This window comes from Loxodonta africana, chromosome 21, assembly GCF_030014295.1.
Source record: "Loxodonta africana isolate mLoxAfr1 chromosome 21, mLoxAfr1.hap2, whole genome shotgun sequence".
NCBI lineage: Eukaryota > Metazoa > Chordata > Mammalia > Proboscidea > Elephantidae > Loxodonta > Loxodonta africana.
Window position 1 is genome coordinate 69,320,400 of NC_087362.1, and position 15,360 is coordinate 69,335,759.

The 15,360-nt window shown below is 44.2% G+C and overlaps 1 protein-coding gene across 9 annotated transcripts in view; it reads left to right on the forward strand.

The window, feature by feature from the left end:
- ANKRD27 (ankyrin repeat domain 27) overlaps positions 1-15,360 on the forward strand; it is a 72,347-nt gene that overhangs the window by 6,366 nt on the left and 50,621 nt on the right. For 5 of the 9 annotated variants that reach the window (XM_064274104.1, XM_023555648.2, XM_023555646.2 and 2 more), the window contains 2 exons: positions 5,018-5,149; positions 13,623-13,733. In XM_064274104.1, the coding sequence (XP_064130174.1) occupies positions 5,048-5,149; positions 13,623-13,733 (213 nt within the window). In that variant the 5' untranslated portion in view covers positions 5,018-5,047. The other 4 variants (XM_064274103.1, XM_023555647.2, XM_023555649.2 and 1 more) reach the window with 4 other exon arrangements.

Consider the following 15,360-nt stretch of genomic DNA (forward strand, 5'->3'; position numbering starts at 1 on the left):
TTTCTCATTCTCACAAACGTGCCATGTGGCCTAGCAGTAAGTGATGGTGCATTGGTGTGGAAACCAAAAACCAAAAGCAAACCCATTGCCATAGCAACCCTACAGAACAGAGTAGAACTGCCCCACAGGGTTTCCAAGGAGCAGCCGGTGGATTTGAACTTCTGACCTTTCAGTCAGCAGCCAAGCTCTTAACCACTATGCCACCAGGACTCCCATCGGTATGCAGTCTGGCAAAAATAGTGAAGGTGACATGTACGTGATCCTCGTGGAAATCCTGCAAGGGCAGGTATTAAAATTCCCTGTTGCGTAGACCAAGATGGAGGAATGACATGGCTAGAACTCTGATCTCTTTTCTGTGCTCATTTTACAGATTCCTTGATAGCTTGGTAAAACCAGACTGATGTGTGGTAAGGGGAGCAGGCCAGGAGCAATTGTGGATCAGCTGTAGAATGTTCTTTAAACATCCCAAGCACCTGTTTATATTAATGGCCTTAGTTCGTCTGTCATTACTGCATCGCAGAATCCTTAAAACTGCGTGTTCCCCCAAAGCTAAGAAGTTGCCTGAACACATCCAAACACTTTGAGGGATAGAGTAGCTGGGGCTAGCCCTGGAGACCATGGTTTCGGGAAACATCTAGGCCAATTGGCATAACAAACTTTATTAAGAAAATGTCCTGCATCGCACTTTGGTGAGTGGCATCTGGGGTCTTAAAAGCTTGTGAGCGGCCATCTAAGATACATCAATTGATCCTAACCATCTTGGAGTAAAGGAGAATGAAGAAAACCGAAGATATTAACCCAGGAGACTAAAGGACCACATAAACCAGAAACTCCACCAACCTGACACCAGAAGAGGTAGATGGTGCCTGGCTGCCCACCAGTGACTGCCCTGACAGAGAGCAAAACAGAGAGTCCTGGATGGAGTGGGAGAAAGTGTGGAGCAGAACTCAAAATCACATTAAAAAAAACAGACTTAATAGTCTGACAGAGACTGGAGAAACTCCTGAAGCTATGGCCCCAGGATGCTCTGTTAACCCAGAACCAAAACCATCCCTGAAGCTCACTCTTCAGACAAAGAGTAAACAGGACTATAAAATAAAAAATATTACACGTGAGGAATGTGCTTCTTAGTTCAATCAGATACATGAGACCAAGCAGGTGGCACCTGTCCAGAGGCAGGATGAGAAGGGAGGAAGGGACTGGAACTGTTTGAATGGACACAGGGAGCCCAAGATGGAGAGGGGGAGTGTGCTATCACATTGTGGGGATTGCAACTAATGTCACAAGACAATAAATATATAAATTTTTGTGTGAGAAATTGAGCTGTAAAGTTTCACCTAAACCATAAAAAAAGATAACAAAAAAACCCCAGCTTGTTCCCTAAAATGAGTTAAAACATTGACATATAGTCTTCCATCAGCTGTTCACAGACCTGTCAGTCATAAATCACATCGGGGCAAACTGGCTTCATAAGTCACAGATCTGACGGTGATTTTGGGTGTGTTCCATGCTGTTTCTTATCTGTACACTATGACTATAATGTAAGCCCACTTAGCTTTTGCCTTTTAAACCTTGCCTACAATAATTAATTTATGTATAAAAAAATCCATTTATAACAGCAATAAATTCTGTGTAGAATATGTAAATAATAAGTCTTAATAAAAGTTGTATATGGTCTTTATGGAGAAAATTTAATTGGAGGACATAAAAAAGACATGCACGGAGAGATATGCCATGCTCATGGATGATAATGTTCATTGTTATAAAGATGTTGACTTTCCAGTCCATAAATTTAACCCAACAGGATTTTTCGTGGAATTGACAAGCTAATTCTAATTAATGTTATACACTAAAGAACTAGGAAGAACCAGAAAGTTTTGGAGAACAGCAGGGGAGGCCTTTCTCTGTGAGATACTTTCTTGATCATCTAGTGCTGCCATAACAGAAATACAAGTGGATGGCTTTAACAAAGAAAAATTAATTTTCTCACAGTCTAGTAGGTTACAAGTTCAAATTCAGGGCCTCAGCTCCAGGGGAAGGCTTTCTCTCTCTGTCGGCTCTGGAGGAAGGTCCTTATCCTCAATCTTCCCTGGTCGAGGAGCTTCTCAGGTGCAGTGACCCCTTGAGGACGCGCTCTGCTTCTGGTACTGCTTTTTTGGTGGTAGGAGGTCTCCAACTCTCTGCTTTGCTTCCCTTTCGTTTTATCTCTTGAGAGAGAAAAGGTGGTGCAGGCCACACCCCAGGGAAACACCCGTTGCATTGGATCAGGGAGGTGACCTGAGTAAGGGTGGTGTTATAATCCCACCTTAATCCTCTTGACATAAAATTACAATCACAAAATGGAGGACAGCCACAGAATATTGGGAATCATGGCCTAGCCAAGTTGATACACACATTTTTTGGGGGACATAATTCAATCTATTACAGATACCAAGGCTTATTATAAAACTGTAATGATGGAAAATAATGTGGCCTAGCCTGGGGCTGTCCAGTGCAGTAGCCACTAGCTAAGTATAGCCTTTAAACACTTGAAATGCAGTTGGTATGAATTGAGAAGTGCTGTAAATATAAAGCACACACCAGAGTTTGAAGACTTAGAACAACAATGCAAAGGATGTGAAATTATTTAGTAACTTTCTAATAGTAAATTATATTTCTCTTAGACAATGTTGGTCTAGACAGTAGAGCCTAGAAACAGGCCAAACATATGGAAACTTGGGGTATAACAAGGGTATCATTATTAACTGGTGTCAAAGACTATTTAAAAAATGATGGGACAATTGGCTTACCATATGGAAAAACAAAATTAGGCCCCCTGGTTTATAACACATACAAAAATAAAATCCAGATGGATTGAAGACCTAAAAATGAAATGCAAAACTTTAAGATTCTTAGCAAAAAAGATAGGGGGCTATCCTTATGACTTTGGAGTTGGAAAAGAGGTTGTTTCAGGCAGCCTTTGCTGTGTAATAAAAAACCACAGTTTATTGTTTCCCACTGTTGTGTCAGTTGGTTGGTGGTTCTTCTGGTCTCCCCTAGGCTTGCTCATACCGCTGCGTTCAGCTGACCACCTGGGCCCATAGTCTTTTATCACATGGGCTTCATCACAGCACGATCGCCTCAGGGTTCCAAGAGACTGAGAATCTCCAAGGCCTCTTGAGCTGACGCTCAGGAGGTCAGTGTTCAGAGACCATGTGGGTCAAAGTAGGTCCCAGGGCTGGCTCAGATTCAGGGGGTGGGGAAATAGACTCCACCTTGGAGCCCTGGTGACATAGTGGTTAAGAGCTTGGCTGTTAACCAGAAGGTTGGCAGTTTGAATCCACCAGCCATTCCTTGGAAGCACTGTGGGGCAGCTCTACTCTGTCCTGTAGGATTGCTGTGAGTCACAATCGACTCGATGGCAACAAGTTTCTGATAGAAGGCGTGGTTAGGCCGTTTTGGAAAGGGGAAGATACAGGTTGGGAGACATACCTACCACAGATTTCTTAAGATCCAAAAAGGCAAAGAGGCAAATTCTACTACATTAGAATAGTAATAACAACAACTTCTATTTCTTTAAAGACCCATTGGGAAAACTCAAAAGACAAGTCACAGATTGGGAGAAGATACTCGTAGCATAGATTAGTGTCCAGGCCTGTAAAGAACCATAAAATCATAAGGAAGAGGCCAGTAACCCAATAGAAAAAAGAGGAAGAGGTAATGATAACATAATTAACAGAATGTGGTGTAGGAAAAGGTGTTCAGCTTCCTTAGGGAGAGAAAAACTAAAGATAGCAAGATACTGTTTTACACTCAGACTGGCAGAAAGTAAATAGTGTGGTAACACCAGGAGGTATTGGTTAGGATGTGACACGAGGAGTGGGAATGCCCAGACACTCTGCATGGGTGCAGACAGCGGTCCAGCGGCGTCAGCATTGGTGAATTTGCAGGTGCCCACACCCCTGTGGCGCCTCTCCCAGGGGCACTCCTGTGTATGTGCTCCAGAAGCCACGTATGAAGGCGTTCACTGCAGCATTGTTTGGAATACTGCAAAGGTCAAAACAACTTAAATACTGGATATTTGGTAAATAAACTGTGGCATATACACTTAAAGGAATACTGTGCAGCAGAAATTAGTGAGTGAATGAAAGCTGTGTGGACCAACATAGCTAGAACTTGAAAACAATGTTGAGTGAAAAAGATGTGTTCAGGATTAGTTAATAGCACGGCACCATGTATGTAAATTTTAAAGCTTACAAAACAAGACGTTGTTTATGTGAATGCCTAAGTATTAAAAGAATAGAAGCGGGGAGAGATATATACCAACTTCAGGGTGATAGTTGCCTCTTAAAGGGAAGGAGAGAATGAGATTAGGGCAGGGAACGGGGTAGAGGTGGGGAGTGGGGATTCCAGCCTTCTGTGATATACAGAGAACCAGAACTTGGTAGGACTGCCTTGTTTTTCCAGGTCTTGCAAGTTTTCCACCTTTGACAGGGTGCAGTCTTACCACCTTCCTGTAGCTCCTTTTAGTGGAAAATATTGTTTCCTTTCTCTGACAGGTTTCCACGTCACACAGGTTCCAGATTTCACAGGTTGTACTGTATTTTATTTCTTTAAAGAAAATCTGGGGCAAAAAGAGGCAAAACATGAAGATTTGGTAATCCTGGGTGGTAGGTATTTGCATTATTACTCTGTATGGTTAAATTATTTCATTAAAATATGTGAGTATCATCTTTAAAATGTCATAATTTTGGTTCTGTCTGCTGTTCTGAAAATAGCCATTTATACTTCTACAGTGCCTTGGAGTTTAACAGGATTTTCTGAACATTTATGTATGCGTTTAACCAATCAACAGCTTACCTTGGAATAGGTGGGTTATATCTGATATTTCCTGATGGAGTGTTTAAGTCTGTAGGGTAGAAGCATACATGTTAGGAATATTTTTGTTTTTTAAGGAATGCTTTTTAGAATTGCCAGATAAGACTTTTCTGTGTTCTGTAAATCTGGTCATTTATTGCTTTTGTCTCCCTCATCCCAGGAAGCCCACTTTGGACCCTTTGAAGTCCATATGGCTCTGTATGATGAAGATCTCCTGAAAAACCCGTTCTATCTGGCTCTTCAGAAGTGGCATCCCGACTTGTGCAACAAGGTGGCGAAAGCCCATGGGATTGTAAGTGCATCCATTCCGATGGTTGTCCTTCTCCGTCGGGCACAGGCCAGGCAGCGCTGATGATGCCACAAATAACGTAGATTGAAATACAGGTTAGAGGAAGTCAGTTACAAACCTGCCTGCTTGGAATATAAATGAGCACAGAGGGGTTGCTTTGAGCTGCTTCCTCCGGGAAGCCTCCTGGGACCACACTGGCTCAGGGTTCAATCCCTTCTCTGAGCTCTCAGCCCCTGCCTGTCTGGAAAGCTGGAGCTAACTTATACCTCACCCAGTCCATCCCTCTACCAGCAGAGGCCTGATTTCTCGAAGTCTCTTCTGGCTTTAATGATTAGTTTTGTGATTCATGTTTTTACCAGTTTTTTTTTTTTTCCCCCTTTGGACTCTAGAGGTCATTAAAAAGTTTATTTTCTCTGTGTTCACCTACCTATCTATACGTCTATATGTGCATACATACATATAGACGTATAGATGTCAAATAGAAACTATAGCTGTTTCCAGAGAAGTGCTGGGGGAACAGTGGTTAAAGGGCCTGGCTACTAACTGGAAGGCTGGTGGTTCGAATCCACCAGCCGCTCTGCTGGAGAAAGACGTAGCAGTCTGCTTCCGTAAAGATTACAGCCCTGAAAGCCCGATGGGGCAGTTCTGCTCTGTCCTGTAGGATCGCTATGAGTTGGAATTGACTCGATGGCCTGGATTTGGATAGCTGTTTCCAAAGGAGAAAATAAAAATCTCCTAAACCTCACCAAAGATATTCGTTGCCATCCGTTTGTTTCACAGCTAGTTATTAAATGTGCAAGACACTGTGTTAGGTGCTGGAGCTGAAGTTCTAATGGGGGAGATGGCCACACACTTGGGCAAATGTGTGTTAATTACAGCTGTGATAAGTGTCACAAAGAAAAGGTACAGGATGCAAAGCAGTCATGTAACAGGGAGGGCCTGACCTAATTTGGGGAATATTTCCTTCCTGTCTTTGTGTTAGGATATTTTTTAAAAACACTGTCTAGATAAGAGCATATTTCTAGTTGCTGCCCAGTCGATTCTAACTCATGGTGACTGTGTGTGTCAGAGTAGAACTGTGCTCCATGGGGTTTTCAGCTTTTTGGAATTAGGTTACCAGGCCTTTCTTCCAAGGCACCTCTGGGTGGGCTTGAACCTTCAGCCATTAGGTCAGCAGGCAAGCACGTTAACTGCACCACTCAGGGACTCTTAAGAGCGTATTATAACATGTAATTTTACCTTTGTTCTTAAAAATGTCACGTTGGAATACTGTTATTTTTCACCAAGCTCTGGGGGATCCTGTCTGTCTTGTTCACCACTGTGTGGTGCTTTTTAACCTGCTGCAATGGAATCCCACCGGGGCTTACTTTAGCAAAAGGGGAATTTTGTACAAGACCTTTGCCACTGTGGTCACCTTCCTTTCTGGCACTCAAAAATGAGAGAGTCTTTTTAAAATGTGACACCCCGAGTTCCCAGCAGCACCACAGGCCCTTGCTCCAGCCCTCCTGAAATTTACGGGTCCAAGAGGAATGGCTTTGGGCGGCCCACGTTTGTGGCACTGAATTTCTGGCCTTCCTGTGCCTTGTTCAGTCAGACCATGCCGGACCATCTTCTCTGAAGAATTCAGCGGTGGGAAGGTGCTGAAGGCTAGCTCTTGTCCCCGTTGGCCTTGTGATGGCGGAAGGGCTGTGAGCCAGGCCACTGGCTCATCCTGGTCCAGTCTGTATTAGTGCTCCCTCCATGTTGGTTGGTCAAATGAAAAAACAGAATATTCTTATTGCCTCTAGAAGAGCAGCCATCCTTTTTGTTGCCTCTGGAGGATCCACGTGTCCTCATTAGGCCAAGCTTGGCCACCCTTGAATCTTCCCTGGGGACCAGAGTCCTTTACTGGGCTCTTAAACAAGGTGGAGTCATCACTTTCTGAAAATGTGTACCCCCAGGGTTAAGAGCCCCTCAGACTTCTCGCCGTGGCCAAGCTCGAGAATGAGGATGGGCTGCCTCATCCTTGTGTGACCTGCGGCAGCAGCGTGTGTGATGGCCCCTCCCACCCTGCCTACCGCTCCTTCCTGCATCACCTGCCTGCTGCCTGGGCAATGGAGGCTCCTTCTACTCGTGCTCCCCGACTCCAGTCACAGAGTTCTTGTGACATCCCGCACCAGTAGTCACCCCTTCTAACCATCTTGCTCATCGTGTACCTATGGCTTCTTCAGGGTGGGGTGAGCAGGCCTGCATCCCTGGGGCTTATCTTGGCTGCAGGAGAAAGTCCTCCTGGTCTCCCTGGTGGACTATGGGCTGGGTCCATTTGTCTACAGGAAAAAAAAAAAGGAGGTTGAGTTTGGTCCTTTTATTGACGTCCTTTAGTTATTGGTTAAGTGGGCTTTTGTAGGCTAACGTGGGAACCTAATCACCATGTATAACAGCATGCCTTCCAATTTCCAATGAACTTTCAAGTAAAGTACCCATATGGTCCAGGCGAGGGAACTGAGGTCCATATTGCAGTTCTCAGGATTTACTTACCGCAGATTCATTCAACAAACATTGAGCGTCTGCTATGCACCAGACACTGTGCTTGGTTCCCAGGGCACACAGCATGCTGTCGCGGAATTCCAGGAACAGGCTGTTCGTAAGACACAAGCGTGAGTGCTAGGGCGGAAGTCGGCATGGGCTCCTGTGGGGTCCTAACCCACCCTGGGGAGGGGTCAGGAGGCTACCCTGAGTATGTGGTCACTTTCTTTTTTCAAACAGTTCTTTGTAGAGGTACTGGAAAAAAGTTTTATTATTAAGCTTTGAAATGAGCGGGCCCCCAGCTTCTGGTCTGTGTGGTAACTGTAAACCTTGTGCACTCCGCATGGGCTGTTAACACTCTGTGCCATCCCTGCCAGAAAGAGTCTGAAGTTCTCTTTTAGGAGAGCCTTTGAGGTGGCTGATCGCACCTCCTGTGGGCAGCTTGGCCACTCCGCCCATGTCCTCTGAGGCTAGCTTCCTCATCACTGTCTCAGCAGGGCTCTGCTGGGGATGGATGAGGTGTAGGGACCCAGCCTCTGGCTTCTGTCTGCAATGCAGTCCTCTGGGCAGCAGGGCGCCTCGCTCGGAGTGGGAGGAGCTGGAAGCTGTTTTCATGTCTGCCTGAAAACTGTGTGTGTGGGGGAGGTCCCTGAAACCAGAGACCTCTAGTCACTCAACACACATTGGTCAGGCATCCACTGTGTGTCAGACAGTGTGCCTAGCAATGGGGGTACAGTGGATGGAACGGCAGCCAGTCAGGTGCCTGCGCCTCCTGGAATTTTTATTCATGTTGGGAAGTTGGAGAACGCGTAGGTAAACAAGTAAATAGAATATAATTACAGTTGGGGTGGAATTCCCTGAAGTGCCTCAGAAGTTCGTGGTCCCACTGGGGCCAGACGAAGGCCCTTCCGTGTATGGGACTTGTGTGACTCCTTCACCTGTATAATTGGAATGAGACCAGTGCATCAACTGTTAAGCACTTGGGCGTTAGCCAAAAGGTTGACGCTTTGAATCTATTCAGAGGCACCTTGAAAGAAAAGCCTGGTGATGTACTTCCAAGAAATCAGCCATTGAAAACCCTATGGAACACAGTTCTACTCTGACACACATGGGGTCGCCACGAGTAAGGATAGACTCAACAGCAGCCGGTTTAGGACTGGTTTAGCTCTGTTCCATTGTGTCCCCATGCCTGTTGCCGAGACTGTTGCTTGGGAGGTCTTTAGGACCTTCTCTCTTGCTGTGCCCATTGTGCCTCGAAGCCACCTGTAAGCTGTGAGGTTGTTTCTCACTTTTAGAATTATACCCAAGGATCTCTCTTTTCTTTATTTTAATTTTTTATTACGGAAAATTTGAAACGCATAGGAAAGTAGAAAGGGTAATATAATGAACTGCCATGCATCTATCACCGAGCTTCAGTAATCACACTCAGTGGCCAGCCAGTGTTTCATCTCTACCTCTTTCTGCCCTCCGCCCTTAGCCACTGGATTATTTTGAAGCACATCCAAAATCATAAGACAGTCATATCATTTCATCTATAATTAGGAATTTAATCTAAAAAGGTAAGGGCCTTTTAAAAAAAGTAACTACAATGCCATCGTTGTAGCTAGAAAAATAATTTCTTAATTATTCTTTAATAATTGTGAAGTATCTAGTCACTGTTCCAATTTCCCCAATTATCTCATAATTTTTTGTTTGTTTGTTTGTTTTACAGTTGGTTTGTGACTCCCCGAGCCAAATGAGATCCACACATTATATTCAGTTGATACGTCTTTAAATCCCATTTTATCTTCTAACTTTATTGAGCTACAATGAAGTACACAAAACTGCATACATTTAGTGTTAACACTTGATCATTTTTGACATGTATATTAAAAAAAAAAACTCGTTGCCATCGAGTCAATTCTGACTCATAACGACCGCATAGGACAGAGTAGAACTGCCCCTTAGGGTTTCCAAGGAGCAGCTGGTAGATTCGAACTGCCAACCTTTTGGTTAGCAGCCGAGCTCTTTAACCACTGCACCACCACCATGGTCTTAAGTCTGTTTTTATTATAGCTCGCTTTCCCCCTTCTCCTTTTCTTTCCATTTATTTTTAGAAGAAACCATATTGTTTATCCTGTAGGATTTCCTACATTCTGGCTTTTGCCAATTGTAGTCGTGTCATGGTGTCTAACGTGTTCCTCTGTTCTCTGTATTTCCAGAAATTGACAGTTAAATCTAGACACTTGATCTGACTCAGTTTTGATCTTTTTAAGGAGGGGCTAGCTCACTTCATCATCAGGGTTGTGTTCTTCCATCGGCAAGCGCCCCCCTTTTCTCCTGCGAGGAATTGGCGTGGTTGTAAAATGGGGATAGTACAGAAACTGCGTAGGCATTTACTGAGGTGATGTGTATATATATATTTTTTTAATATTTAATTTTATTTTTGTTGAAAATACACACAGCAAAACCTGCTCCCATTTCAATGTTTTTAGACATAATGATCAGCATGACGTTGGTTACATTCATCACGTATCAACATTCTCCTTATTTCTTTTCCAGTTATTTTACCTCCATTTGTTTAATCTCCCTGCTGCCCAGTCTTCTCATCTATGCTTTAAAATAGCTGTTGACCTTTGGTCTTACATAGATGATAAATATTTAAAGAAACACAGTACTCAAAGGTGACAATCTTTACTTTTGGGGCTAAAGTGTTACTTACTTTAAAGGCAACTTCAGGGGGGTGGTTTCAATTCAATGTTTGAAGAGCCTCTTGGGAATTCCTCCACCCTCAGTAGATCCAGTAAGTCTGAATTCTTTTAAGAATTTGAAGTTTTGTTCCATATTTTTCTCCCTTTTTTATCAGGATTCATCTATCGTGTTCTTGATCAATCAGAATGTTCAGTAGTGGTAGCTGGGCACCATGTAGTTCTTCTGGTATCGGGGTGGAGGAGGCAGTGGTTCATGGAGATGAGTCCTGTAGTCCAGGTCCTTCTCTGATTCTTGGGTTTCCTTCTTTCTCTTTTGTTCCGGACGAAGAAAGACCAGTAGTTATATCTTAGATGGCCGATCATAAGCTTTTAAGACCCAGATACTACTTACCATACTAGGAGGTAGAACATAAACTTAAAGAACTGTGTTAGGCCAGTTGTCTGGATTGTCCCACAAGAGAACGAATCCCATGAGGTGATTAGTTATGTATTAGTTATGTAGTTATGTAATTATGTAATTAGTATCATCGTCTGTAGCTCTTCTCCTCTTTTTTGGTTGTTGTTATTGTTGCAAAACTATACACATCCTAGCATTTGCCCCTTCATCCCCTTTCTCTGTGTATAGCTTATTGACATGAATTATATTGGTCATACTGTGCAAACTTTACCCACCTTTGGAGCCACCTTTCCCATTTCTGTAAATTAAAAGGGACTACCTAGGGAATACTCCCCCTTCCCCACCCACAAATAAACATTAGGTCATTTCTATATGTTTACCTATTCATGTGTTTTCATAAAAGTGAGAACATACAATATTTATCTTTTTGTAACCACACTTTGCTCAGCATAATGTCCTTCAGATTCATCCATGTTGTGAGATGTTTTGAGAACTCATTTCTTTAAATTGCTGAATAATATTCCATTGTATGTATGTCTACACCACATTTTGTTTACCCATTCATCTGTTGATGGGCTCAGGTGATATCTTTGTAAAACTGCTTGACATGGTACCCAGCATACCGTAATGCCTAAGAAATGGTAGCTCTTGCTCAGTATTACATAAGCCTGTTTAAGATGGAATTGCTAAATGAGCCTCTCTTCTTCTATTTAAAGAATGCAAGAATTTGGCACACTGTTAACCGTTGTTAGCTCTCAGTTGTGTGTTTATATGGATATTCATTGTATTTTCCACCTTTCTACATGTTTGAAAAGTTTTATGTTAGAGCTGCAAAATCCACACAAGGAGAGCAGAGATGTTGGCTTTGGAGAAAAGTAGGACCATTTCTTGCTCTTAAGATGTTTCCTTCCCACTGCAGCCAAAAGCCTGATGTAATACAGTCTAGAGTTTGGATGTTAACCCACTCACACATTTAAACCTCAGACAATGCTCATTTCAAGCAGTTAGAATAGCATCTAAAAGGGGAGTTTTATTGATTCCCGGAACTTAATTTTTGGTCTTACCCTCTGAATCATTCATTCTTAGGTTGGAAAGGGGCCTGAGGAGTGGTTTAGTCATTTCCCTGCTGTTGGCTGGAATTAGCTCTTGCTGTCCTAACCTGTGGTCGTGCAGCGTCAGCATGAACACAGCAAGGACAGAGAGCTGCTGGCTTTTATTCCTCCTCCGCTGATAGCTCTCACCTCTCTGAGGACCACCAGTTAAACCCCAGGGACTTGACTTGTGGGCTGCTTCAGGAGCTCGGTGGGGCCAGTAGGAAAAGGACCACCTCTCGTAGTGATAAGAGCTGCATCTCATCTCGTGGCAGGCTGTGCGCCATGCACTGGGCTGAGTGCATCTCCCGATCCACATCGTCCTCATGACATCATCCTCCCGACAGTCCTGTATGGCAGGTACTCTCCCTGGCCCCACTCTGCACTGGCAGAGACTGGAGCTGTGAGGGGCAGCCCAGGTCCAGGAACACAGCTGTAAAGTATGAAGCCAGCAGAGAAGACTCTCTTGAGCTCTGTGCGGGGCTTCGGTAGGACAGGGCTCTGTAAGGTTTCACCGCCTTGGTCATCTTCCTTTGAGGTACACTTGAGTCTGAGAGATTCCTCCTAAAATATGACTCTGAGCCAAGCACAGATCCACAGGCGGTGATCAGGACAGAGAGCAACATTGAGAGCTGAGCTCCATCCTATTGCTGCATATGCTGGGAAGCTGGCCTCACTGATGCTGGATTGGTGTAATGCTGCAATGTGCCCAGAATTCAGTGCTGCATGTTTTAGATTGAACCTACCCCAGAGAGAGCCTGGCATCTGAGACATTTCTGGTATAGGTGGCAGCCTGCGTTAGGAAATCATGTTTCTGTGGCCTTTATGGCATCTGTCTTAGTTATCTAGTGCTGCTCCAACAGAAATACCACAAGTGGGTGGCTTTGACAAACAAATTTATTTTCTCACAGTTTAGGAGGCTAGAAGTCTGACTTTACGGTGCCCAGCTCTAGGGGAGGGCTTTCTCGCTGTCAGCTCTGAAGAAAGGTCCTTGTCTCTTTTAATTTCTGCTGCTAGGTGATGTCATGTGGCCTGGCATCTCTCTTCCCCCCTCTCAGCTTCTCGCTTGTTTGTTTAATCTCTCATATCTCAAAAGAGATTGACTCAAGGCATGCCCTATAGTAATCCTGCATTAAAATCTGCATTAAATCCTGTTATTAAAATAACAAAGATAACCCATCCTCAAATGGGATTAAAAGCACAGGCATAGAGGTTAGAGTTTACAACACATGTTTTTGGGGGGCATAATTCAGTCCTTAATAGCATCCTTACAAAACTATGATCACAGCTAGGTTCGAAAACAAAACAAAACAAAAAACAATCAGAAGGAAATGGTCTTCAGTGTCAAGTGTGTATCTTTTGGGTGGTGGGATTATGTGTGACTTTTTAGTTTACTTTCCTGTACATTGCAAACTGTCCCCTCTTTGGAATCATTCCTGAGCCTGTTGGTGCCTGTAACTGGACTGTTGAGAATAGAGTGGAGCACGTGGGTTAGGTGTGGGGACGGACCCAGTGAGTGAGGGGTGAGCCCGCCCATCTCCATGCCTGAAGGTGGAACAGGAGCTGCGCCGCCCTCCATCTGCCATGGGGGGCGGAGGGACGCCTGCTCCCATCACAACAAACTGACTCAGCTGGCAGGCAACTGCTGCCATTTTGGCAAGTGACCCCAGGCGTTCTCTCTGCCAGCAGGTCCCCAGCGCAGTTCCAGCTGGAGTGTCTTTGGATACACCCTGTTCTGCTGAAGTTGTAAGTGACTCGTCTCTGTAGTATTCATCATGATTACTTTCTTCCAGGTCTTAGTACCCTGCAAAGGAAGTCTGTCGAGCAGCGTCCAGGCTACTTGTCAGTTTGAGTCCTACGTGTTGATACCAGTGGAGGAGCATTTTGAGACCTTAAATGGAAAGGTAACCATTTCTTCTTGGGTTAACCAGGGTCACTCACTCAGTGTGTGGAAGGGAGGGAAGAGAATCCTGCTCCCTTCCTTTCCTACCTACATTACGTGATGGCTTTTGATGCACACGGCATGCCTTGCAACAGGGCTGGAGGGACCCCTGATTTGTGGTGAAGCCTGTGAGGAAAGAGGAGAGGGTAATAGCGAGCCGGGCCGGCTGCTGCCTTGGAGGCTGAGGAGGGGCCGGGTACTCCTCCCTCAGGATGGGGTTTCTGCCCGTGAGTCCCTTAAATGCCTCCTCCCCAGTGATGTCCACGTCACAGGAAGCTATTTTATCCCAGTGCCCTGGAAAGCTGGTTGGTTTCTTGGTCACAAATTGGACATCAGGGGTGAATTTTTGGTTTTTAAAACCTTCATTTTAAATAATTTCAGACCGACAGAAAGTTGCAGTAAAATACAAAGAGCACCTGTGTGCCCTTTCCTGAGATGGGCCAACTGTCAACATTTTTGCCACATTTGTTTTATTACTCTTTCTATACATACACATACTATTATGATTTTTTTCTGAATCTTTTGAGAGCAAGTTGCAGAAACCGTGTCTCTTTATCCCTAAATAATTCAGTGTGCATTTCCTAAAAGCAAGCCTTCTCTTATATAACCACAGTGCACTGACCATATTCAGGAAATTTAATATTGATAGGGTAGTAGCATACACCGTACAGTCCTTATACAAATTTTGCTGATTGTTATAGCAAAAGAAAGTGTTTTTTGTTTTTTTTCTTTTCAGATCCAGGATCATCCCATGTATTTGGTTATTAATTTTTTAGCTTCCTTTAATCGGGGACGGCTCCTCGGTATTTCTGTCTTTCAAACACTGGCGTTTTGTAGGCTGTCCCTGGGTGTGGGTTTGTCTGATGTTCCTTCGTGATTGGATTGCAGTCCCGTGTTTTTGGTAGGAGTGCCCCAGAAGGGTGTTGTATCTTTCTCGGGGCATCACGTCAGGAGGCATGTGCTGTCTGTTGTCTCATTACTGTTATGTTAGCTTTGGGGCATGCGTTTTCTTATGTTTTTATTATTGTGGTTTAAGTAAAAGTTTACACTTCAAGTCAGTTTCTCATATAAAAACTTGCACATACATTGTTAGGTGACCCTAGTTGCTATCCCTGCAATGTGACAGCACACTTCTCTCTGCCTGTGTTTCCTGTGTCTGTTCAACCAGCTCCTGTCTCTGCCTTCTCATTTTGCTTCTGGACAGGAGCTGCCCGTTTAGTGTCCTGTATCTACTTGAACTAAGAAGCACGCTTTTCATGAGTATCGTTTTATGTCTTATAGTCCACCCTAATCTTTGTCTGAAAAGTTGACTTCGGGAATGGCTTTAGTTCTGGGCTAACAGAGAGTTGGGGGGCCATGTCTTCTGGGGTCCCTCCAGTCTTAGTCAGACCATCAAGTCTGGTCTTTTTACTAGAATTTGAGTTCTGCACCCCACTTTTCTCCTGCTCCATCAGGGACTATCTGTTGTATTTCCTGTCAGGGTGGTCGTTGGTGGTAGCTGGGCACCATCTAGTTTTTCTGGTTTCAGGCTGATGAAGCCTCTGGTTTATGTGGCCCTTTCTATCTCTTGGACTGGTATTTTCCTTATG